The sequence below is a fragment of the Myotis lucifugus genome, unplaced genomic scaffold (assembly GCF_000147115.1).
Source record: "Myotis lucifugus unplaced genomic scaffold, Myoluc2.0 scaffold_5, whole genome shotgun sequence".
NCBI classification, from domain to species: domain Eukaryota; kingdom Metazoa; phylum Chordata; class Mammalia; order Chiroptera; family Vespertilionidae; genus Myotis; species Myotis lucifugus.
Genome location: NW_005871053.1, coordinates 20,397,848 through 20,422,939, shown reverse-complemented (window position 1 = coordinate 20,422,939; position 25,092 = coordinate 20,397,848). Strand labels below are relative to the sequence as shown.

General features: G+C 46.0%; 1 protein-coding gene across 7 annotated transcripts in view; it reads left to right on the top strand.

Moving 5' to 3' along the window:
- The window catches only part of PKP4 (plakophilin 4), a 155,341-nt gene extending 130,473 nt beyond the window's left edge, over positions 1-24,868 (top strand). For 2 of the 7 annotated variants that reach the window (XM_014446187.2, XM_014446208.2), the window contains exons 11-21: positions 1,593-1,776; positions 5,025-5,142; positions 6,581-6,772; positions 6,970-7,143; positions 9,983-10,133; positions 13,294-13,489; positions 17,849-17,933; positions 18,057-18,174; positions 20,406-20,534; positions 22,045-22,118; positions 23,871-24,868. In XM_014446187.2, coding sequence (XP_014301673.1) covers positions 1,593-1,776; positions 5,025-5,142; positions 6,581-6,772; positions 6,970-7,143; positions 9,983-10,133; positions 13,294-13,489; positions 17,849-17,933; positions 18,057-18,174; positions 20,406-20,534; positions 22,045-22,118; positions 23,871-24,119 — 1,670 coding nt within the window. In that variant the 3' untranslated portion in view covers positions 24,120-24,868. Of the gene's footprint in view, positions 1-1,592; positions 1,777-5,024; positions 5,143-6,580; positions 6,773-6,969; positions 7,144-9,982; positions 10,134-13,293; positions 13,490-17,848; positions 17,934-18,056; positions 18,175-20,405; positions 20,535-22,044; positions 22,171-23,870 lie in introns of all 7 variants that reach the window. The other 5 variants (XM_014446190.2, XM_023745771.1, XM_023745765.1 and 2 more) reach the window with 4 other exon arrangements.
- The last annotated feature ends 224 nt before the right edge of the window (positions 24,869-25,092 follow it).

The following is a 25,092-nucleotide window of genomic DNA, read 5'->3' as shown; positions in this document are numbered from 1 at the left end:
CAGAGAACTAGCTCCACCTATGGAATCTGAGCTTGCTCCATAAGCACCTGTAGGACCTCCCTGCTGTGTGCCACCTCTGGCTACACAAGCACTGATCTGTCATGGTGGGAAGAACAAGGTTTCAGAGACCAAGCAAGGTCTTTCCTTTTCCTCATTTTGAACCCTTTCCCCCTCCCCACCCACGCCCCTCTCCAGGCCTGACTAGATGGGCTCTGCTGAGGCAGAGAGGTCCTGAAAAGCTGTGGTTCTGGTGGGCTCTCCAACTGCAAAGGGTAGGAGCAGAGCAAGGTGAAAGTCCCGGGGAGCAAGGGAAGCCCAGGTACAGAAGCCAACGCCAAGTGAAAGAGGAGAGGAGCAGGCCAGTGTGGAGCAGAACACAGGACCCACATGTTTTCCCAGGGTGGAGCCGACCACATGTTGTGGAGGGTCAGGACAGGCTTTCGGGCAAGGGATGGTCCTCTCTGGGTGAATCGTCAGAGTATTGCTGCACTACCTTCTTTCTAGCCCTTTGCTTTTACCTCTCCTTCCTCCAGAAAGAATAAAAGTTTTTGTCAGCTCTCTGGACCACCCTCCCTCATAAGGGGTCCTGTGCTATTTCCAGGCTGGCTCCTGGGTCACCACACACTGTCCTTGTCGCTGCCGGCGTGCAGGGTTCTGAGGCCTCAGCCACAGAGGAACTGCAACTTCTCTTCCACCTCCTTCCCTCTTACTTAGGAAAATGCATTGATGTGAAAATGACATTAGAGTAGGTGTAATCTTGAATTTGCTCTTAGAGTAATTATTAGAAAATATGTGTGCTACAACAATCACTTAAGCCACCCCATAGTTGACACAGATAGGAAGATAATCTGATGTGCTTACAATTTTAATAGCATTCTAATAAGCTACATTTTAGGTCTTTCGTCCTCGCAATCTTGTTATCAGTTATAGTATGGGTGACTCAATCTATTGAGGTTCACCTGTATCCAAATGGAGTGGCAGTAACTTGCACTTCTAAAACACATGGTAATAAAACTCTTAAAAGTGGAAATAGAAATATCCAAACCTTATCTAAATAAATAGGAAGCAAAAGTAGCCCCCCCTCTGTGCCATTAAAGCTACTGCATTAAGTGTGAGCATCCCAGTACCAAAAGTAGGAGAAGGCATGATGAGGAGACACATGCCAGTCCTTTGAGAAAAAGAAGCTTATTCCAAGTTCTAAAAATGGTTTGTCTCACAGAACATTGAACGAAAGGGATAACGCAATGACTGGCAGTTTTACAACAATCGTAGATGTTATATTATGACCATGTTAGTGGATAGTGCCCCTCACCTCACAGAGCAACTAATTTGCTTTGTAAAAGCCATAGTTGTCTTGCCTGATAGATACACGGGCTCTAAAACTTGAGAGAAGGACTCTCCCAGCTTTGTGATAGTGCCAGAAGCTCACATATGTTCATTCGACATTTACCAGGGATCCAGCCCAGCCTGGATGCAATAGATTAGGTTCGGAGCAGACTGGGTTCACATCAATGAGAGCTCGTATGTTTATTTCATTACTGAAATGGCAGCATCTTTCATTGATGATTTGATGTCTAAACTCGCATTTTTAGGAGTTCTTTGGAATTTATCCTCATGTGATGCCGTCAAGATGACAATCATTCGAGATGCTCTCTCGACCTTAACAAACACTGTGATCGTTCCACACTCCGGATGGAATAACTCTTCGTTTGATGATGATCATAAAATTAAATTTCAGACTTCACTTGTTCTGCGCAACACAACAGGCTGCCTGAGGTAAAGTCTTTATCCTAATGAATTCAGTGCTTAAATCATAGGAGGATTTACTTCATTTTGGTAACACCTACCTAAATTTCCAAGTTTGTTTCAAAATGTAGGCCACTAGACTTGGTTATCCTGTGAAGAAAACATCATGAGCTCAGACTAAGAGCCTGAAAGACATTATCTTATAAATGACTCTTCTGTGATTTAGTCAAAGGGCCTTTCAGTCTGAAATTCTGCCAAAATTCCTGCGTTTTCCACTTGAACAGCATTTTTCTGGTTATCACATTCTGATTGCTAATGTTGTACCCTGGTTTTTAAGTTCAAAATGTGATGGTTAAAGCGTTTTTGTTTTTAAAAGAGTGCGAAGAGGTGTGTGGTTTAAACAGTCATTGGGTTTGAGTTTTATAAGTAAATGAAAATGAGCCCAAGTAGTACTTTGCGTCATTATCTTGAGCATGTAGACTCCATAAAGCCTCCCTTAAGTGCACACAGTATTGCTCATTAGTTGCCGTTCACACTCATGAGCTCAATTTCTGCCCAGTTTCCCTGGCTTACAGTGCCCAGGACAGAGCAGCCTGGTGATGATGAGAGGGGGCTCTGGCCTCAGGCACCTGGCTTCCCATCCCACTCTGAGCTGCAGTATCCTCATCTTTAGAATAGGGATAGTAGTACCACCGCAGAGTTGTGAAGAATCAGCTTGTGTAAAGTGCTTAGCATTTTACTAGTATGTGACACACAGTGAGCGCTATTTGACGCATAAACATCTCTGCAGCAGAGAGCTTGGAAGAGGCAGAGGGAGGTCTGGCTGCTGCTCTGAAGTCTTTCACTGTTGAGACAGGTGACTGTCAGCCCCCTCGAGGGTGGGGGATGGCAAGAGTCAGGATCCTGGAAAACAGGCCAGCTCCCTAACTCAGATGCCTGTGTCTAAAGCAGTGGTTCTCAACCTTCCTAATGCCGCGACCCTTTAATACAGTTCCTCATGTTGTGGTGACTCCCAACCATAAAATTATTTTCGTTGCTACTTCATAACTGTAATTTTGCCACTGTTATGAATCGTAATGTAAATATCTGATATGCAGGATGTATCTTCATTGTTACAAATTGAACATAATTAAAGCATAGTGATTAATCACAAAAACAATATGTAACTATATATGTGTTTTCCAATGGTCTTAGGCGACCCCTGTGAAAGGGTCATTCGACCCCCCAAAGGGGTCGCGACCCACAGGTTGAGAACCGCTGGTCTAAAGGCAGCTCATAGCACTTACTGGTCATTTGTGGAAGCGGCATCTCGTTCTCTCCCGGCACCTGGATCCAGGGAGGCTGTGATTACTCCTCAGCCAGCCTGCCAGACTTCCAGGAAGGCCCTGGGGTAGGACACACACCCAGGGGCAGGACACATACCCAGGCTCTCCATTGGTTCATGGTTATAAACATTTGTGAATGCCTTCCTTGTGGAATCGATGAACAAGATAGACTAGATCCCTGCTCATGTTCTGTTGGGGAAGACAGACAAACAAAAAGTCACAATAGGTGCCATTAAAAAAAAGGGGTGGTGTCAGAGTTTTTGGGTGATTGTTTTGATGATCAGATGGTCTCTCCCAGAAGGTGAAATTTAAACCAAAGATCTGAAAAACCTAAGGAGCTACCCATTTGAGGGTGGGGCGTCAGGAGGACATGAGTTTGAGGCAGCAGTGATGCTTAGCGTAAAGGCTCCAGGGCAGGAATGGTCAAGGTGCAGAGTGGAATCAGATTATGTAAGATTTTTTAAATCAAAGACGGAGTTTGCACTTCATTCCAAGTGCCATGGGAAACCATCAGAGGGTTGACTCATGGGAGTGATGGACTGGTTTCTGGCTGTGATGTGGAGAACTGGGTGTGGGCAACATAGACACAGAAGACAAGGCTGCTCAGTGAGTGACTCAGACAAGGTGACAGTGGCCTAGACCAGGTACTGGGGAGAGGTAGGCAGATGGGGGTGTGTTTTGTGGAGGGAGAGATGGCAGGGTTTGCTAGTGAACTGGATATCAGGGCGAGGGAAAGGGATGATAAAAGGATAACGCCTAGCTCTTTGGCTGGAGCAACTAGGAGCACAGAAGTGCTGTGGGTGAAGTCAGGGAGGAGAAAGGGTGGAGGGAGAGCAGGTGAGAGTGTTGGCCACATCCATTCTGAGATGTCTAATTAGGTACTCGTGTGGTAATATCCTGGAAACAATTGGATAAATGGGTCTGGAGTTCTAGAGAGAGGCCAGGCTAAATATCCACGTTTGGGCGTTCAGGGTCCATAGGCTGTATTAAAGCCAAGGAGAGAAGGAAGGCCGAGATAAAGGTAAGAAGGGATCATTGTAGCCCTGGACCGTCAGAGGGACCCACTGGCAGAGAGGCTCAGAAGGAAAGGCAGCGAGATGAGAGAAGAACCAGCGGAGAGGGGGCCAGGAGCTCATGGAGGAATGCAAGAGGCAGCTGCTGAGTGCTGCTGAGAGGTGACTTTACCTTTCTGGCTCCAAAAAATAAAGATGAAAAGAAAAATCTTAAGATTTGAAAATCTCAGAGTTAGCCTAGAATCTTGTAAATGGAACCTAAAAAAATATATCTTTCTGATTTGGTATCAGTTCATGAAGGCAAACTGATATCAAACATTTCAAAATGGATGAGACCTAAAACAATTTTCAGGTTTTTTAAAGAATTGAAAAGTACAGCATAAGCAAATGTGCATATTGAACTGGAATGTTTACACAAAAAATGCCATTTCCTGTGTTCGTCGAGAAGTGTTCATGGCCACCTGCTAGATGCAAAACATAATGGACTGGAAGGACCTTCAGGCCTAACAGGGAGGGTAATGCAAGTCTAAAATAACGAGCATGGCTGACAAACACTGGGAATTTTATGTGGCAGGCACTTGTCTAATTGCTTTATATGCAGCAAATCATCGCTTCCTTGCAACAACCCTATGGAATAGTTACTGTCATTCTCCCCTTTTACCTTTGAGGAAACTGAGGAGGATAAACCCCAAAATCATCATCTTAGGAGGTTAGAAAGTGGCACGCCACATGCGCAAGAGAGAGAGAAAGCTCAGATGCTCCTGCTCCCGTCTTTTTGTGTGGCTCATGGGGAGCTAGCTGTTGTGAGCCCTCAGAATGTTAAAGTGTAAGCCCCAGAATGTCTACTCGTGGCCACCGTCTTCTCTCGGTCACTGAGGTAAGGCTCTGAGGCTGCTAGTGAGTCGTTGATCTCAGCAGCTCCATGTGTCTCTCCGTTTAGGAACCTCAGCTCCGCAGGGGAGGAAGCCCGGAAGCAGATGCGATCCTGTGAGGGGCTGGTGGACTCGCTGCTGTATGTGATCCACACGTGTGTGAACACATCCGATTACGACAGCAAGGTCAGTGCCTGCCTGGCCATGTGGGGGCACGATGACATGACAGCAGCTGCTGACACCGCTAGTTGAATGCCATTGGTTCTTTCTGGGATTCCTGAGCCTCTCCTCCTCACTAGGGTACTCTCCAGATTAAGGGGGGGTGGGGTGGAACCTCTAAAAATTACAAGTTCACAAGGGACATGACGACTTCAGAAAGTAGCCCCAGAACAGGGAAAACTGAGTGACGCCATGCGGTAAAGGACCTAGCAGTTGTGGGGTCCTGACTTTCTTTGTGGCTCCCTGGGCCCTTTGTCGATTTTCCCTGCTGCTGTTCCTTCCAGTTCTGTATTCCTCCTGCCAGAACCAGATCCACCTGTATTTGAGTATCTACTGGATAAAAGTTCCTACTCTAGGCACTGTAACCCCTCAGTGCATCCACAGCCCGGCTCCAGCGCCAACCTTAGGGGCCTCTCTTTACGTCCCAGTCTTGGCCCTTCCCCTCCCTCTAATGTCAGGCTGGTCTGTTCCCAGCACGAGCTCCTTGTCCCCCCTCCTGATTTCTCCATCCTGGCCCTAGCACAAGGCATTCAACTCTTCAGGAGCAGGGACTGAGGAAGGTCGGGAGAAACAGGAGGAGGGACTAAAAGTGTCAGGAGGTCAAGGCCGGCTGGGTACTTGGTGTTCACCGTGGGCAGAACTGGGAGAGTCCATAAGAAGTCCTTGGGTTGTAAATATGGGTCTGAGAGAGAGAAGAGGAATGATGAGTGGTGGGCTCGGAGAGAAGATGGTGATGGCCAGGTTTTTATTTGAGCCTTGTTGAACCAGGAGATCTGCAAATGAAAATGAAGAAGAGAGCAAGTGGGAAGGGGAGCTTGCTGAGCAGAAGCTGAACTTGATTTTAGACACTCTCAGTGAAGTGACTTGGCCTCCCAGTTAGAGGTGTGATACAAGCTTTAGGAGCAAAAGACCAAGTACAGAAGGCAGCTTGTCCACAGAGAAAAGAGATCACGGAACTTTGCACAGAGAGTGGGGAGAGTTGGGAGGTGGAAGGAGGAGATAAAGATGGGACTTGGGGGGACGGCAGTCCCCAGAGAGGGTTGGTCACACCTGTTGTCATGATGAGGACTTGGTGAGGAGTGAGGTTCTGGCAACTCAACTGCATTTTGCCACTGCAGCTGCCCCGAAGCAGAAACACTGGGCACTTTCTCTCCTGGGGCCTTGCACATTTTAGTTGGCATGAAATCAGATCCTCAGATGTACTGGATGGCTCTGCATTCTGTCCTTTGGATATTCCATAGAAGTTCTGGAATCCTAATTCTTCCTTTAGACTGTTTCACGTTCCTGTAAGAAAAGGCAGATCTTTCATATTCTACATGTATTTAATATTATTGGCATTCAGAACAGAAGCATTCTGAACTAATGTGCTGGGATAGTTTTGATTATACGCTGTGTTGGGTTTCAGACCGTGGAGAACTGCGTGTGCACCCTGAGGAACCTGTCCTACCGGCTGGAACTGGAGGTCCCTCAGGCCCGGCTGCTGGGGCTGAACGAATTGGATGACTTACTAGGCAAAGAGTCTCCCAGCAAAGACTCGGAGCCAAGCTGCTGGGGGAAGAAGAAAAAAAAGAAAAAGAGAACGCCACAAGAGGATCAAGTAAGTATTTTACTTGACATGAAACTAAAGTTTCATTCTCTGGGAGTAAGAAATCACCTACTGGACGAGAAAAATAATATTCTCATGATACCATTGTTCTACGTTAGCTGTAGCTGAGCCCATTAGAGAGGGTTGGTTTCCGATGTTGGAGATTGTGTTCACTTTGCTTCATTTAACGTGTGCTCTCTGTCTTTCAGTGGGATGGAGTTGGTCCTATTCCAGGACTGTCAAAGTCCCCCAAAGGGGTTGAGATGCTGTGGCATCCGTCGGTGGTAAAACCATATCTGACTCTTCTAGCAGAAAGTTCCAACCCAGCCACCTTGGAGGGCTCTGCCGGATCTCTCCAGAACCTCTCTGCTGGAAACTGGAAGGTAGGCGTCTTCTGCCTGTCCACACTTCCCGTCTGTGCAGTCACGTCAGCAGAGGTGGTGAGAGGGACGTGGTTGTTCAGAGTTTGGAAAGGGAGAGAGAGTAGTTGGCTCTGGGGATCCAAAGATGAGTGTGGCATGGCCCCAGCAGACAGATCAAGTCAGTGCAGTGTAGATGTCACAGCTTGTGTGTGCTGCGGGGTCTCGGTGGGGAACATCTATTCCAGCCCAGCAGGGGAGGGAAAGGCCAGGAAAGGGGAGACCAAGAGGCAAGCACGATTTCCTGGAGGGGTGGTGCTCCCCAAAGGGACTCTTGGTTCTGCTGGCAGAACTAAGCCAGCAGAGTCTGAAGTTGGAGTGCAGAGGGAGTGACCCAGGTAAAGGGACAAGAGAAGGAAGGCCTTGGGTGAGGAGAGAGTGAGTGGAGACTGCAGGCTGGTTGCTGGAGCATTTGTGGGCAGGGCCGGGAGTGGCCCTTGATGGAGCCGGGCATCGCGAGCAGGTGTGACTGCCAAGCTTCAGGAGCTGGGACCTGACCCACAGACGAGGCACCACCAAAAGGGGTTAAGCAGACAAGTGGCACAGGCCGACGTGGACACTGTCGGATAGAGCTGTACAGACGGTGAATTCACAGAAGAGGAAAGTAGAGGCTGGGGTTTACTGGGGAGCAGGTGAGAGATGCTGAGCACCTGCAGAAGAGCTGGGGTTGGGCAGCGATGCAGCGAAGGAGAGGGGCCACTGCTCCTCTCTCAGGTGCTCACAGAACATGCATATGGTGAGTTTCCACATCCCCTTGTAGGTGTGTGACTTCTTTATGAGAATGAAGGTGGTTTCCTGCCGTTACCATTTTAAGCATGTCCTCAAAACTTTTAAATGTCATCTAGCAACTTTCCAGACAGTCCTTGACTGAAACATTTCAACCTCTAGGAATGTCCTGACGAGTGTATTTTAGTAGAGTTACTATAATGCTTGTTTTTGGCTACCTCCTCCACCACTACTTCCCAAATGAGAATCTTTTGGCCACTGTATTATCCATGGGAATAAAAAGCATTGCTAAGCCTGGCATGGTTTATTTCATGCAGCCAGCTGCTGTTCTGAATATATACAGATAATTGGGGGCTAGTGCTAAGCCATCTGTAAATGGAGATAATATCTACCACAGGAGGTGGTTGTGCAGATTAAAAGATTATAAATGTGGAGGACCTACGACAGTGCTCAGCATATAATTATGTATTCGTAACATTTCTGTTGATGACTCAGCATTCAGCTCCAGCTTGTGACTTGAGGATCATTTGATGATAATTTTATTTTTTATTTATTTATTTTTTTTAAGATATTTTTTTATTGCTTAAATTATTACAAAGAGTATTACATATTTCTCCTTTTTTTCCCCCGCCCTTGACAATCCCCTGGCCTCCCCTACCCCCCACATTTGATGATAATTTTAAAAAGATATAATAATTAAAAGAGATGTGATTTAAGTTCTGTAGAATTTCATTTCTGGGATCATTTAATAAATGAAAGTTAGATGGCAAACTCATTTAAAATATGAACAGCATCTAAAATAGTAAATCAAAATATTGGACCCTTGTTAAGAAAACCAGGTAATCACGGCCACAGAGGTTACCCAGTCAGAAGCTGTTTGGGGAGCAGTGATGACCAGTGCTCTGAAGGGAGGCGCTCAGGGCTGGGCTGAGCCGTGGTCTCCAAGGGAGACAGGCGTTGGCTTGGTTGCAGGCGTCAGAGAGAGGCTGATGGAGCTGCCAGCCCTACGGCAGCTATGCACTGTTTCCCCCTGGAGATTTCATGTGGAAAATAGTATTTGTTTTATATGAAGAATGTGAATAGGATCTTTGAAATGCATTTTTCCTCTTATTTATATTATTAAGATAATCTATGCTTGTTGTTATTCAAGAGACTGGTCAATCACATATTTTAATGTTCGAAATAATACAGAGGGCTGGCGGATCTTTGTCCTCAGGTCTTGACCACAGCAGTAAAGTATTAGATGTTTAATGAGCAGCATTTTTCAATCACCCTGAATTTTGAAAGACAATTTGCCTTGGTAAAAATGTCAGTGAAAGCTCAAAACAAGATTCAAGGCCCATTTTCAAATGTTACCTTTTTCTGATTTTTTTGGTGTTTCCCTGATAACTTGGCGTTCATTTCCCATTCCTGTGGTGCACAGACTGACGCATCGTTCAGACCTGCAAAAGACTTGGACTGTAGATTTTAAAAAGCAGCAGCAGCTACCTAATCTTGAATGAGAAAGCATTTCACACAGGAATATACTTACTTTTTCACCAACATGAGTGAGTTATGTTGCTCAATGTTTCTGGAAAACTCATTTTCTTCTGAGGCAGGGATTGTTCCAAGGAATCTCTTTGAAAGGTTTTGAACTCTACATATTGTTACGGACAAGACAGAGAGAAAGCAGGACTTGATGGAGACAGGTTCTCCTTTAATGCGCGCTGATCAGCTATGCCTCTGCCATCCTATTTATAGCCTCTGGGCCTGGCTTGGGTCCAACTGCAGAGAAGATCGAGATTCTTCCTTAATCGTGTGATGTAGCTGAGGCAGCCAGTAATCACTGCCTTCTCTTTTCTGCACAATATCTGGCAGATGGTGGTTTGAGATGTTCAGGCTTTGGGATTTCTTTTTAAATCAGTCATCCTAGCCTATCTTTATCCCCAACTATGATTTTCTCTTTACTGACACCACAGATTTAATCTCCAATTGGAAAGAAAACATTTAATCTATTAGTTCATCATTTTTAGGCAACAATAACATCTGAGAGCTGAACTCTGTTCTATATTACTAATTGCCTTGTTTTCCTCACTAGTTTGCAGCGTATATCCGGGCGGCCGTCCGCAAAGAAAAAGGGCTCCCCATCCTTGTAGAGCTTCTGAGAATGGATAATGACAGAGTGGTTTCTTCTGTGGCGACTGCCTTGAGGAATATGGCACTAGATGTTCGAAACAAGGAGCTCATAGGTACGTTCTGGTGACCAGGTGAGCTACAGAGAGAGAGGAAGAGGAACTACAGCATTTATAAAACTCTTCTTTTGATTTATACAAATACAACATTTAAAATGATTAGCAACTGAGTCCTGGTCCTGTTTTCTCAGCAGTTTTGGGTACCCCTGCTGGCTTTTCTTTGTGACCATTCCTTTTCATCAAGAGGCGGGCTCATTAATTAAACCCTAATCAGAAAAGCTAGCATTTTCCATTATACTTTACAGCACTACTTAATAGAGTTGATGTCTTTGTTTCCTAAGAAAGGTTCATTTCTTGAGCAACAAGAAATGGTTTAATTCTCCCTTTCTGACTTGAGACTGATAGTACCAACACTACAGTGTTCCTCCTTTAAAGAAAAAGAAACCACATGAGATGTTCGTAGCTTTTCCCTCTGGGATCTGGGTAAATGCTCACCCTAGGGCCTAGGCGGAGCAGAGTCACTGTCCCAAGGCCATTCCCCCCCAGGGCAGGGTCAGGGGAGGGTAAGGCAAGTGAAGCACACAGGGTACATTTAGGAGGCACTTACCCTCACGTCCACCCAAGCGTAGGGTTGGCACTTGCATGAACCTGAGAATGAGCAGCTCTTCAAGTTGTACACCCTGGTCGGCTTAGCTCACTTGCCTCCAGTGTGGTGCCATATCTCAAGCAGAGAGTGGGGTAAAGAAAAGACCAGAGACCCTCCCAGACTTAGGTGAAATCCTGGATCTGCTGCTCACTGGTTGTGGAACCAGGAGGGTCTATAGAGCCTATTTGGGCTCAGTGCCTTCATCCAAGTTGAAAACTCCCTCAGCCATTCCCTGAAAGGGAGCTGACGATGCCTGCTACCCTCACCGTGCATCTGCTGTGTAAATGAGATGAGAGGTGAGGCAGCTCCACGCCAGTCCCACAGCTGGTGACAGTACAGGAGAGAGGCAGGGGAAATTTCACAAGACCTTGAATGGATTTGTGAATATATATTGAAGTAATTAAAACACACCTGCCATTAGAGAGGGAGGGAGACCGAGGTGAAGATGGGAAGAGAGAGAAAGAACAAGGGCAGGAATGTTTGCCTTAAAGAGTTGCTGTGAGGACTCGGTGGCACACTTGCTATCCTAAATTATCGCCTCGATCACCCTACTCTCAACACCCCGTTTCTTTGAGCCAGATCATCCCCACGGAGAGGAAAGGGGCCTCTGTTCGTGCAGTCGAGCGTGAGCCTGATTCCAGCAGATGTGTCATAACTTACTTCCCACACTTCCTTAAGAGAAATCCTGTCGGTCCCCAAAGAGAGATTTTTAAGTTATTTTGTTACATCTGTATTTGAATTTCTTTTCAAAAGCACAAGTGGTTTGGGAGTTCTTAATGCTGAAAAATAAAGGGTTGACAACATAAACCCTGTGGCCTGTCATTCACCACAGGGAGGAGGTGCAGGGCCAGCAGCACTGGCCCAAGTCCTCCGGGAAAAGGAGCCTGTCCCTATACTCAGAGCCCCGCCTCTCCCACTGCGTCCTGTGCTGTCTGTGAATGTCCCACGTCCCTTTTAAACTTCCACGAGCATTTTCTCTCTCCGCTGATGAGCACTGTTTTACTCACCCGGCACTCTTGAACTGGCTCATGAGCCACTTTTTCTTGTTTCCCCATAAAGATTCCTTCCTTCCTTTGAGGTCTGAGTCCTTCCCGGACTCTAAGTTGCCCAGCACTTCTGTTCCTAAGAACCATCCCCTTCTCTGACCCCTCCACTGTCTCCTCGCATCTGTCACCAGCACTAGCAGTGGGCTTTCTCTTCAGAGACATTTTCACAAGTAAAGTTTTGTCACCTGCATACTCACCTGAGTCTGACCAGCCCAGCTGTCTGGAGCTACAGGCTCTAAGGCAGGGGCGGGGAACCTTTTTCCTGTCAGGGGCCATCTGGATATTTATAACCTCATTTGCGGGCCACACAAAATTATCAACTTAAAAATTAGCCTTCTATATTTGGTCAAACATTTAATTAACTCACCCCAGAAATGATTTTGCGGGCCAAACGTTCCCCACCCTTGCTCGCTTTATCCCAAGAGTCAGGAGTACAATTTGTTTAATGTGGTATCTTAGCAGAATGACAAATTACACGTCGTGGACCTTTTGGTCGTTCATGAGTATTCCAAATCACTAGTGCTAGCTTACCATCTGTTCTTAAAAACCACATTTATCTTCGGGCTTACAGTGTCGCAGCTTTTCCACTCTGCGCACCGGGCTGCACCGTGACTCGCCCTAAAGCTTGCAGTGTGTGCTCAGGGCCTGTCCACTGCTCACCAGCGTATACAAATAGGTCCTTCACCAGAGCCCTTAATATCCACTCAATTATTAGCTGAGGGGAAAAACTAGGGCTTTAGTTAATTTCTTTTGTTTGTAGTGCAATTATTCCAGTTTGTCACTTGGTAATTGAAATTGGAAAAGCAAGAGATAATCTCTTTTTGGAGAGGAGTACGAGAAATTGAGTTTCTTAAAGAAATACTTCAGTAGCTAGCGGACTCCCCAGCCTGTCTTATCAAGACTTTATTATTGTTGAATTGCTCCAGGGAGATAATAGACCCATAATTATCTTGTGTCTTCTTTAAAAGAAAGGAACATGTTGACATCACTTCTGATGTCAACAGCTGATATTACTCTCAACTTGATAAAAATGTGGAACTGTACGTGGTTCAAGAGGTGAGATCCAGGAGAATGTAATGAAGACCCTTGTTTGGTGGTCCTGCTTTGTCCAGCTAAACCTTCTTCAAAGGTCAGCTTTTAGAGGTTTAAGAGGAAGCTGAGGTATTTTTGATGCATGAGAATTGAGTCAAGAATAAAATTTACTATCATAATTCCTTTATTTCTTACTGTTAATGAAAATGGTTGAACTAAAACAACAGGATTGATGTATCCAGTTTTATCCACCGACTTACATTTTCTTTCAGCGATTTACAGTAATGTTTTATTAAATCATTCGTTCTTCATGTGACATTGCAGTACATGTTAACTTCCCCTTGTGTCTGTCCTTTACCCTTCACCGCGGTTCCCCTGTCTCTCCTCTCTCGGTGTTTTGTTTTTATGAGGCTACCCAGCCTCCATCTTTAAAGAACAATAACAAAAACCTCGCACCTTCTGAAAGGAGAATGAAATCTTTTGCATTTGGCAGGTAAATACGCCATGCGAGACCTGGTCAACCGGCTCCCCGGAGGCTCGGGCCCCAGCGTGCTGTCTGATGAGACCATGGCGGCCATCTGCTGTGCTCTGCATGAGGTCACCAGCAAAAACATGGAGAACGCCAAAGCCCTGGCTGACTCCGGGGGCATCGAAAAGCTGGTGAACATAACCAAGGGCAGAGGAGACAGGCAAGTCTGCTGCAGGGAGACGAGGTCACAAGCCTCACTTCTGGGATCGTCCTGTGATAAGGGCCTTTGTCCAGGATATGCTTCCTATTGGAAAGGATGTATTTATTTCTGCATATTTTTAAATCCTCGCCTGAGGACATTTTTTCCATTGATTTTGAGAAAGAGTGGAAGGGAGAGCAGGAGAGAGAGAGGGAGAGAGAAGAGAGAGAGAGAGAAGAGAGAGAGAGAAAGAGAGAGAGAGAGAGAGAGAGAGAGAGATACCAATTGGTTGCCTCCCACATGCATCCCAACCAGGGCCAGGGATTGAAACTACAACCCAGGTATGTGCCCGTGACGGGAATCAAATCAAGAGTCTTTTGTGCACTGGCTGATACTTACTCACTGAGCCACACCAGCCAGGGCGATTTCTGCATTTTTTACAGCGGGTTTGCAGTCATGTGGTCCTTTTCCTGGTCTTTGTTATAACACCTTTGCACTTGGTTGTGCCAACCCTGGAGGAATCAGAAATGCCTGATGAGGAAGATCTGGGGGCGCTGTTTCCCTTGCTCCTTCGTCTCTGCTTCAGGCCTGTTCTTCAAGAGCATCTTCTTGAACCCTCTGTTGAGGGTTGACTCCTGCAGGTGCCCCGAGTGTATTAAACTCACCGCTCTGCACAGGGCCTGCTGTGTGGCCTCAGGCTGTGCCCGGGGCCTGTCTCCTACGTTTCCCTTTGCTTCTGGGTGACACCTAATTGACAAAGCAACAAAAGCAGGGATTAGAGAATCAGTGGCAAAAATAGAAGGTTTTTGTCATGGAGCTATAGCAGGACTATGAATTGGGCTTAGTATCAAATCAGAGTCTCCTTCAAGGAAGTGGGAAGTGGGGCTGCTTTTGCAGCACAATAGCACAGCAGCCACCTGATCGAAGTAAAATAGCCCTGGTCTCTGCTTTCCCTGCCTCCACCTGCTCTCTTCTCACAGCACCGACTCCCCGTGTTATTTATGGCTTCCTCTGGCTTCTGCTCCCCCTCCAGCAGGGGCTTGGTCTTTGTTCACTGCTGTATCCTCTGCATCTGCAAAGCCTGGCCTATACCAGGTGCTCAGTAAATGCTTATTAACTGACTGAGTGACAGTGTTAGAACTCATTCTGCCTTGTCTGGTCTTTTATTTATACTTTTAAAGGATTTTCTAAGATGTAAGAATTATGTTACAAAGTATATTCTCATCCCTCAGAAACTACACCTATCAACATTAACCATATTTCCTTTCAGTTCTTTTTTATGAGTCTTTTTATTCCATAAGTAATAAAAGCACACACTCATTTTTATTTTAAAGGAAATGAAACGTTATAGATAAAGCTAAGATCCATTCGTTAACTCCCGGTCCAGGTCCCTCCCCTCTCTCTGAGGTACGGTAATCACTGTTTGTGCTCTTAAAATGTTAGCCCAGCCAGTGTGGCTCAGTGGTTGAGCATCAATCTAAGAACTGGGAGGTCACAGATCAACTCTTGGTCAGGGCAGATGCCCTGGTTGCAGGCTCAATCCCCAGGGGCGGGAGGTTGGGGTGCAGGAGGCAGCCAATCAATGATTCTCTCTCATCATGGATGTTTCTGTCTCTCTCTCCCCCTCTCCCTTCCTCTCTGAAATTAAAAAAAAAAATGTTAGACAGCCTTCATTTGTGAAAGACATACAAAGAAGCTGGGGAGATCCTGAACCCATGCCAAAACCTGGTATCTTTAAAAAAAAATTATTACCCAGTCTAATCTTTTTTCCCCAAAGTAAGAGATTCAGAAAGCCCTAGATCAAATCAAGTTGTCTTCCAAACATATCATTACCTTCCCTTATTCATTCACTGAGTGTTCATTGCCTACCTGCGTGTGCTGCAGTGGTGAGTGGATCACACAGCAGCCTCTGCCCTCCGGTAGCTTACGTCCCAGGGGTGAGTTAGAGCTAGACGAGGTATCAGTTGAATGAGAAACATACTTGGATGGTGCTGAATGGTCTGTGAGCACTAAAATCAGGGAAGGTGAGAGGGGATCACAATCATAGACAAGGTGGTCAGGGTGGGCTTCAGGGGGACAGTGCCTGAGGGAAGAGGGGTGTGGAAGGGCCCTTAGATGGAGCAGCGGGAAGCCAGTGGGACTGGAACAGAGCCAGTCAAGGGAAAGAGGAGAAGGGAGAGTACCAGAAGTAAAGGACCCTATGGGGAAGCTAAGGACTGTGACTTTTACGCCGAGTAAAGCCGGAAGCTGTTGGAGAGTGTTCAGCAGAGGAAGGATATGACCTGACATCCCTAGAAGGGATCATAATGACAGACCCTCCCCCCAAGTGGAGACTCGTGGGGCAGCACTTGGGTGGTGAAATAGTGGTCGGTTCTTCATGGGTGGAGGTGGCGTCAGTGGGATTTACTGAAGGATTGCATGAGGGGCACGAGAGGAGGTGAATGTCAAAGGATGACTCCAAGGTCTTTGGCTAAAGATAGGATGGGATTGCCACTTAGCGCCATGGGGAAGCTGTGGGAGGAGCAGGTTTTAGGGAAGGAAGGGAGTTTGTTTTGGACTCCACCTGAATGTCTGGTCAGCAGGAGGATATTCTTGAGTTGAGTTCATCTTACAGGTCCAGGCTACAAATGTAAATTTGGGGGTCATCAGTACATAAATAGCATGTTTAGAGAAGTGGCTGAAATCAATAAAGAAAGAAATGTAGATCGAGAAGAAAAAGAGGTTTAAGTGCTGATGTCCCTCCTAGTTAGAGGTCAAGGAGATGAGGAGCCAGCAAAAGGGCTCATTCAGAAGAAAAACAGGGGCATGTGGTGCCCCAGAAGCCAAGTGAAGAGCTGCTTCAGAGGTGAGCACATGTCACGTGCTCCTGTTCCATCAGGTAGGACGAGGGTAGAGACTTGCCTGATTGAGAGAAGATGGGAGGAGAGAAATTAGAGATGAGAATACATTAACTCTTTCTGGAAGTTGTGCTGCAAAGGGAAGCAGAGAAACTTCCTTGCTTTTCTTGAGAGTCAAGTTTCTGCTCATAGAATTTGTCTCTAAAAATACCTATCCTGGCTGGTTGTGTCAAAGTGTGTACCTGTCAGGCTCCTGCTTTGTCGAGTGTTGGGGGTATGAGCCAGGCATAGGTCGGCCTCCTGCCTGTGTCCTGCTGCTAACATTTAAGGAGAGGGAGGTGAATAACAGCAGGGATGTCAGGACCCACTGAGAGTGGGATTGTCGGGTGGGGTGGGGTGAAGACCCTGTGAGGCCATGGCAGTGTCTGAAATTTCATCTGTTCATTTCTTTGAAGTATCTCCTTGCTCTGTGGTCCATTTTGAAAACATAAAATATAGAAAGGCTTTGAGTGGGTTGGTTTGACCTGGTTCTGCCCTTGACTTGTCAGGAACACGGAGCAGAGTGAGTCTTAGTGGGAGGAGGGAAGGAGGAAAACAGGTGAAGGCCCTGAGTTTGCCTATACTCTGCCTTTGCTGGGGACCTCAGCCTCCATAGCAGCAACATATCCTGTTGTTGGGGGTGGAGACAGCTTGCAGCCTGCTCTCCTCTCTTCTTCCCCCACTTCGTGAGAGTGTAATTGGGAAGATAAGGAGTGAAAGAGGCCATCAGATTTTAAATCCGTGATATACATTCAAAGTCAGTTTTTAAGGTTAAAATGAATTCTGAAGAATTCATCCTCACGCCTCAGCACTGCTCCACCCCTGGTGTGGGGATCTGGAGACCTTCACTGAGGCAGGAAGCTGCACTTGCCTCTTCACTTACCGGCGAGGCCAGCGATTTACAGACACAGCCCCCAGTGAAATGCGGCGCCTCGCGCCTGGGGTCAGCAGAATGTCTCCAGAGAGGGGACGTGATAACGGACCGTATTTTCTGAGTCAAACTTTGGAGCACATATGTACGTGTAAACATTTGTGGTGTAAATGATAAGGCAGTGAAGGTGTTTTATCAAGGCCTAATAATGCGGGGGAGAGACATTAAATTAACTTGGGAGGGTCCTCAGACACTCAGGGTGTGTGGTCATGGTCACATTAATCCTAAAGCCCCAGCAAGGTCAGCCCCTTAGTAGATGTGGGGGAGGTTGGAGGTCCCCCGTGGAGATGCTGAGAGACGCCCTCAACTTAGAAGCCACAGGCTCCACCAACCCTAGTTTCTCACCGCACAGCTGACTACCTGGGAGCCTCGCTTTGGTCCTTGCCACCCCTGAACCTAACCGACCCCCAACTGTACCTGACTCTGGTGGTGGCTTCTAGCAGCATCTTCTGTGCCCTCTGTCTGGTCCTTGGGGAGATGGCCTCCTGGCTACTGGTTTACAGCCTGAGTCTCTTCAGGTGCAGCCTGAGGCTGTGCCATCCACACTCATTAACATCCACACTCTCTCCCCAGATCATCTCTGAAAGTGGTGAAGGCAGCGGCCCAGGTCTTGAATACATTATGGCAATATCGGGACCTCCGGAGCATTTATAAAAAGGTAACTTACAGGAATAGCTCTGGCATAATTAGCATTCATCAGAGCGCACATTCGTAATCATTTATTGTAATGAAATGTCATTATTCATTTTGAGAGGTTTCTTTTTCCGCTTTGACTCCACAGGATGGGTGGAATCAGAACCATTTTATTACACCTGTGTCGACGTTAGAGCGAGACCGATTCAAATCGCACCCTTCCTTGTCTACCACCAACCAACAGATGTCACCCATCATTCAGTCAGGTTAGTTGGTAAACTCCCTCCTTGGTGAGAGAACATTATTTCTCAACCAGAGAAGACTGCGCATAGCTGGTTAAGCCAGTCATATTCACACACGCTGCTCTTCCAGCCTTCTTTGGGAATTACATGAGACTGTAAGCAACACACCCACTTTCCAGATCCTTTCATTTTAAAAGTTTACTCCAACTGCAATGCATAAAAGCATCCCAGGGTCCCAGTCCTTTCCCTCCCCCAAGATCCTGCTTCACTGGGTTCATGGAGGGGCCCAGCAATCTGCATTTGACAAGCTGACCTGGGGGTGCAGGTACAGGAAAGTGGAGGAGCACAATTTGAGAACCCCAAGTTTGTGCCTGAAAATGGTTGCCCTGCCTACCTGCTGGCCATCAGTTTGGAATCTCTTCCAAAGTGATCTTGAGTTTTCTGGGTGAAAACTCTGACAAACAGGGTTCTTTAGACAAGATCTTGACACCACAGCTGGGAGAGCTGTGATCTCCTCTGCCTTCCTCACAGTTGCCCCTCCTTCCCCTGCTGCGTTCAGTCCCCCAGTGTCAGCACTAACGGAAACAGGCCCTCCAGGTGTGTTTACAGGAAGTCCCTTTGATTTGCTACATACTCATTGGTTGTGTTTGGGTAGAAAGAGTGATTTGAGACTCGGACTAATGTTTTTTTACATGTAAAGGCAGAATATTTCTACCAAGCCAAGTCAGTCTTATAAATTTAATTCTTACCTATATGAAACAGGAAAAATAGTATCTTATTTGACTGTAAATCTCTCACTCAGACATATCAATATGATTAGTTGTATTCTGCCACTACAGGCAGTATTCTCATCTGGACATATGTGTCCAAAAAGACTAATATATGACCAGTGGTTCTTGTCACATAAATGGACGTCTCTACATACTAGGAATTGTTTTAAATTATCTGCCTACTGTGTATGGTGTATATTTATATCTTAGTTTTTAAAATATGAGTTGTCTTCAGAGGGACCCATGCTTGATTTTTGACACCCATGCTGAGCTCCCAGGTGTGGCCTGAGGCTGTCTTTATAAAAATGCTGAGAATTACTTCGGGGCTTAGAAAAGGGGGTGCAAGGGGCAGAGATTGAGCTGCTTAACAGAAGGCATATGTACAGGCAAAAGAGTAATTTTAGATAGAAGACTAGTTACTAAACAATGCACTTGTTCTGAGGATCTCTGAAACACTGGACAGCGTTGGCGAGCCCCCATCCAGGTTCCTAGGTACCTTTCTGGGTTCTGTTCAGCGAAGGACTCATCACCCATCCCTCAGCTAGTGTGGTATCTGCTTGTGGCACATCTGATGCCTCGCTAATGTCATTGTGGAGGCAGGTGGGTGTGCTGTCTGTTCTAGCACCTTCTAGAAAGTGAGCATGGGGAGCAGCACATGGACACTGCCCATGAGTGCTCACCTTTGTGTAACACGGAGCAACTCCGCAGTGAAGTGACTTTTAAAGGAAAACTGTGAATGTATGTTTTCTCTGAAAGCATCAACGCAGCAGAACTGCCTTGCGGGTCCCGGCGCCGCTGCTTTCAGGTCCAGCAGGTGAATGGGTGACTCGTCTATAATTAACTCAGTGCAAGCAAGATGATTTCTTACTGAGAAAAGAAAAAAGATAAGCAGTGCTATCCTTTTGTGCAGAAATGTCCAAAAGGAGACCCATGGATAGATATGCTATTAAATGTTTGGCCCACCGTGAGCCTCTTGATAGCTGGGCTTGCTGAGTTTACATAGTTTCCCTGACAGCCAATCACCATAAAAAGAATGATAAATTTTATGGTCTGGCACTCTTACTCAAACACATTTAGAGATGCAGGTATTTTTGAAATAATTAGAAATCAAAATATTTACTTAAGAGCTATACATAAAGGATAATAGATGGGTATTTTGCATGCAGCTGAGCTGGGCTTCTACATTGCAAATGTAACTCTTGCATGGCTGGCTGGTCAGTTGTTCTCACCCAGTTTCAAAGGCCCGATGGAGTCATCGCGGCCGCTTCCAGGCGTTGACAGCACTGCGCAGTGGCCGGCCCGCAGGTCGCCTCCCGGTGGCTCAGGGCTGACTGCTGTGCACTCACAGCACCGCTAAGAGCTCATATTTAGCACCAGCTGCACGGCACTTCTAATTACTGACCTTTGTTTTTCCAGAGCCACTGACAGTCTGATTTCTTTCTCCTCCTCTTTCTCTCTCCCTCCTCCTTTTGCTTCTCCCTTCAGTCGGCAGCACCTCCTCCTCACCAGCACTGTTAGGAATCAGAGACCCTCGCTCTGAATACGATAGGACCCAGCCACCTATGCAGTATTACAATAGCCAAGGGGATGCCACACATAAAGGCCTGTACCCTGGTAAGATGCCAGTGGGGTGTGTGATAGAGTACCTCGAGAAGCTGTGTGTTCCCAGGCCCTCGGCCGGCGGCCTGGGCAGCCACCCATGCCTGCCCTGAGTCGGTCCCCCAGCAGTGAACCGTGTTCCAGTCTCTCCATTTTCTGCTTTGGGGGCTGTTGCCTTTTCTGCTTGTTTTCAGTTAAGTAAGCTGGTAACCACAGATAAAAAGCGCACTGTACCCAGATGAGACATGAGTTCTGGCTCGCCCACCACGCAGTCCCTTTGTTCAGCCCCCTCCCTGCTCGCCAGCAGGTCAGAACCCTGAGCTCCGGGCCGCTGTGCTGGGCCACCTGTCCTAGACCGGCCTGAGAATGGAGAGCAGTCTCATTTTCGTTTTCAAGGAAAAGAGTTTGAATGAATAACAGTTTATAATGTGATTCTCCTCCAAGTGATTATTTTTTTAAGAATAACAAAAATAAAAATTATTAGTATTACTATTGTATGTCCTATTCCGAAAGCTGTGCTTACACTTGACTGAAAGGATGCCAGCCCACAGGGTTACCAGGATTTCATATCGTCCCTGTGCTTGGCTATCTTGCGTATTGTAACTACTTTAGAGGTTTCAAAAAAGGCAGTGGGAGCTACCCAAAAAAAAAAGCACTCTTTTCTCAAAAGACCAATTTATTAAAAAGAAATAAATAAAAGCTGATGGCAACCTAACTGCTGGGGGAACAGTCTCTGTTGTGCTGTTGTCATTAAAATTGTGATTTCACAGGACTGTTTGCTAATCGACTATTGTTACTATGGCAATTAATAGCTCAGAAAATTGCAGATGCTACATTTCCAGCATCCAGCTCTTTGCAAAGGAAATGTACATATAAACTGAAGTGCGCTGCTACTTCAGATTTGCAGCAGCCAGCTTTACTATCATATGGCCTCCGTAGCATGCGCACCCTTCCGTATCTTCTTTGCTTGCTTCAATAAACTAATTTGCCTCAAGTATGTTTCATTTTTCTCATTTAAAACAAAAAAACAAAACAAAAAACTTTGCTAGCCTTAGCAATAATAGAAAAGTAACCTGTGACATCATTGGCATCAGAGTCTACTGTGGACTCTTAAAGCAACTATCTGATTGCCAGGTTTTTTTATTTTAAAATGTGCTTAAATGTGGCAAACCCAAGAATATGCCTCCCAGTAGTCAGACTGTTTAGAACATGCCTGTGCCTGCTCTTTCCAGGTGCTGGGGTTCTGAATCAAAGCTGCTCTGAAGGCATGGAGCTTGTGCTAATGCTTCCCTTCCCCCAGCAGGCCCATTGCTTTTTGGTAAAGCACACACAGCTTTCATGAGTCCCTAGCAGCCCTGGGCTAGGAGCAGCCAGGCCAGACCCAGGAGCCCACTGTCCCAGCGTGTGCTGGCCCCGGGGAGGCAGCCTGGTCAGGGACACACCAGCCCCACTGCAGGGAGCCCACGCAGCCTAATGACCAGAGTGATGAGCACTAGTTTTAATTTCATAAAATATTTTCTTACAGGCTCCAGCAAACCTTCACCAATTTACATCAGTTCCTATTCCTCACCAGCAAGAGAACAAAATAGACGGCTACAGGTGAATTTGCAATATCAATCTTACAGAAGGCCGGTTAGCAGGCATCAGCACAGTAAGGGGGCCGCGCCGTTGACTTACCAGAGCTGGGCCAGCACGGCAGGGCCCGGGGAGCTCTCTCTGGGGATCTCCGCTCCTCAGAAGCTCGTCGTAGTTTAAGCAAATCCCGTGCACAGTAGCCTCATGTCTTGAGTATCCGAATCGGTGCTGCTGAGACCACCAGGCCCTGATGGGAACCTACTATGAAGCCTTTGACTCATATTCTTTGCCCAATAATTTCCTTTCCCACATTTATTTCCCTGTTGATCTCTAAAAGCTCTCCCATCCTCTGGGTGGGGAAAGGTCGGTAAGCACACTTCACTCTCTCATCTCATTGTTCTCTTGTGCACCTCATTCTCCATCGCCATGACTCCCTCCCCACGAGGCTTCCAGGGTTTGAAAATACTCGGGTTCGTGGCCAAGGCTCTGTTAGTCTCCGAGGTGAAGGTGGACTCCGCCCTGCTGCAGGGAGCCCCACTCTCCATCACACTGGGGTGCCTGGTTGTCACGTTCAATCTCTGCTTTCAGGGGGAGCCTGAAACTCGTTGGGGTGCTTCCTGATGCTGTCCACCTGGGTCATCTGGTCTCTCCTCCTACCTTCCAGTGGCACCTGGGCAGCTGGGGTTCCCCAAGCAGGCCTGCACCCTGTCTTTCAGACGAGGGTTCTCTAAGACCTCCCTCCATTTCATCATCTGTTCTCTGGGGATGGAGGAAAAGGAACTTCCCAAGTTACTCAGAAGTTATGCTACAGTTTTTAAGTCAAGAGAAATAGCCTCAGAATCAGAACTCTAACTTAAATTAGAAAGAGAATTTAGCTCTGAATTCCATATAATGTTGGACTGCATTTAGTTGCAGAATATGAGTTGATAATCCGTGTGGTAAATTTGTTACATCTTATTAAAGGGGGGGATTTGGGCATGGTCCAGAGGAAAGACAGACATAAGAAAGACATGACAGTTTTTCTCCAAACATCTTTGAAAAAAGTAGTGTGAGATCAGAGATAAGACAACACAGAAGGAAATGGGAGAAGCCCTGTGCGGATGCACATGTGTTCACCTTGCTTCTTCCTAGTCCACTTCATTAGCCCTGGCCTAGGGACATCTTCCCTTTAGCGTCGGATTTGTTCACGTATCTCTTGTAATTTTACTGCTCTCCTGTCTGGAGATTGCTTATTCTTTTAACAGTATAGCAGTTTTTTAAGTGTAACTACACATTTCTCTAAAATTGAGGGATGGACTACATTTTCATCTCTAAAGTGCATGTTTTAAATTAAAAGAAGGTTCTATAATTGTACAACTATCTGAAGCCAAAAAATCCACCCTCCAACTAAATTCATCGCGTGTTAATGGTTCCCCTGTGTCAGAGCAATCATCAGGCCATCCTTTGGCTGGGCATGTCCAGGTAATAGGCCCTCCACAGCGGAGCACAAACTGGGCCTCTGAGGAGGGAGGTAGCCTGGGACTATTTTGGCTCTTCAGCTTGTAGAGGCCTTGGTACGGGACTTGAGCAAACTGCACGCCCAACTGTCAATGTAGTTCACATCCTTCAAGTCCATTAGTAAACATACAGTGTGTACCAGAGACAACTTTGAACCTTAAGCTCACAAATACTGAATATTGTTTTCAAAATACGAAGCAGGAAGCGCACATTAATTTTCCTTAAACATGTATTTCCAAATATTTCTTTGATTTATTTGCTTTTTCATTTTGTCAACAGCATCAACAGCTGTATTATAGTCAAGATGACTCCCACAGAAAGAACTTTGATGCATACAGATTGTATTTGCAGTCTCCTCATAGCTATGAAGATCCTTATTTTGATGATCGAGTTCACTTTCCAGCTTCTACTGATTATTCAACACAGTATGGACTGAAATCGACCACAAATTATGTAGACTTTTATTCCACTAAACGACCTTCTTATAGAGCAGAACAGTACCCAGGGTCCCCGGACTCGTGGGTGTAGCATCAAGATGCTCAGAGAGGAACTCTTTCTTTCTAGCCTTGTTTGGATTGAAACGAAAAGTCCGTTGTGCTGATGTGCTGATGAAATGTGAAAGTGACATGGAAGGAACGAGTGAAGAGCATTTATTTTCTTTTTTGAGGAATTATCAGGGAAGTGAGGAAACCTTTGAGAGAGAGAGAACTTTCTAAGCTCTATTTAGGTGTTAGATCTAATTACTTGTAGATTCCGTAGTCTGGTGAAGGTGTGGGCGATGTGATGAGAGATTTGAGAAATGGGTGAAATGAGATGGGGATGTGTAGGTCAAATCAAATTAAAGATGATTTTTTTAATGTGAATAAAGTTATGTTCTGATAGTTTGTACAGAAAAAAAATAAAATGGATGCCCTTCATGTTTTATTGCTATTACTAAACGTCGAGATTGTATGCTATTATGTCTTGTAAATTTCTTTTGTTGGTGTAAATATGGAAATGCCACATTGGTTAAGTGCCATCATTTGTAATGCAGTGTGTCATTTGAAAAGAGATTTGAAGAAACATGACAGCTTAAAAAACAAATGGGAAACCCAAGAAATTGTTAGCAATTAAAGACAAGCTACAGCGTTTGTTTCCAAAATGAATAGTGTACTTTAGAAGCACAAAGTCCAGTCTGGTATAGCAGCGCCACGGCCATTCCCTGCCTCTTTCCTCGGACACTTCACTGCCATTTTCTATGCACATGAAAGAAAATAAATGTGGAGATTTCATCCTTGGAAATTTGTTCCCTGTTCTTTTTTTTTTTTTAATTTTCTGTGTGTGATACAGAAAAGCAGATTTATACATGCAAATCTAATTACATGTTGGAAACAGCTTAGATATAGCCAAGTACTTTGGACTTTTCCTAGTTTTGTGCAGTTAACAGACTTTGTGGGATAGACGCTACATCCAAGAAGGAAGCTGTGAGCTTTCCTCCTCGTTATCTACCTTAGTGTTTTTA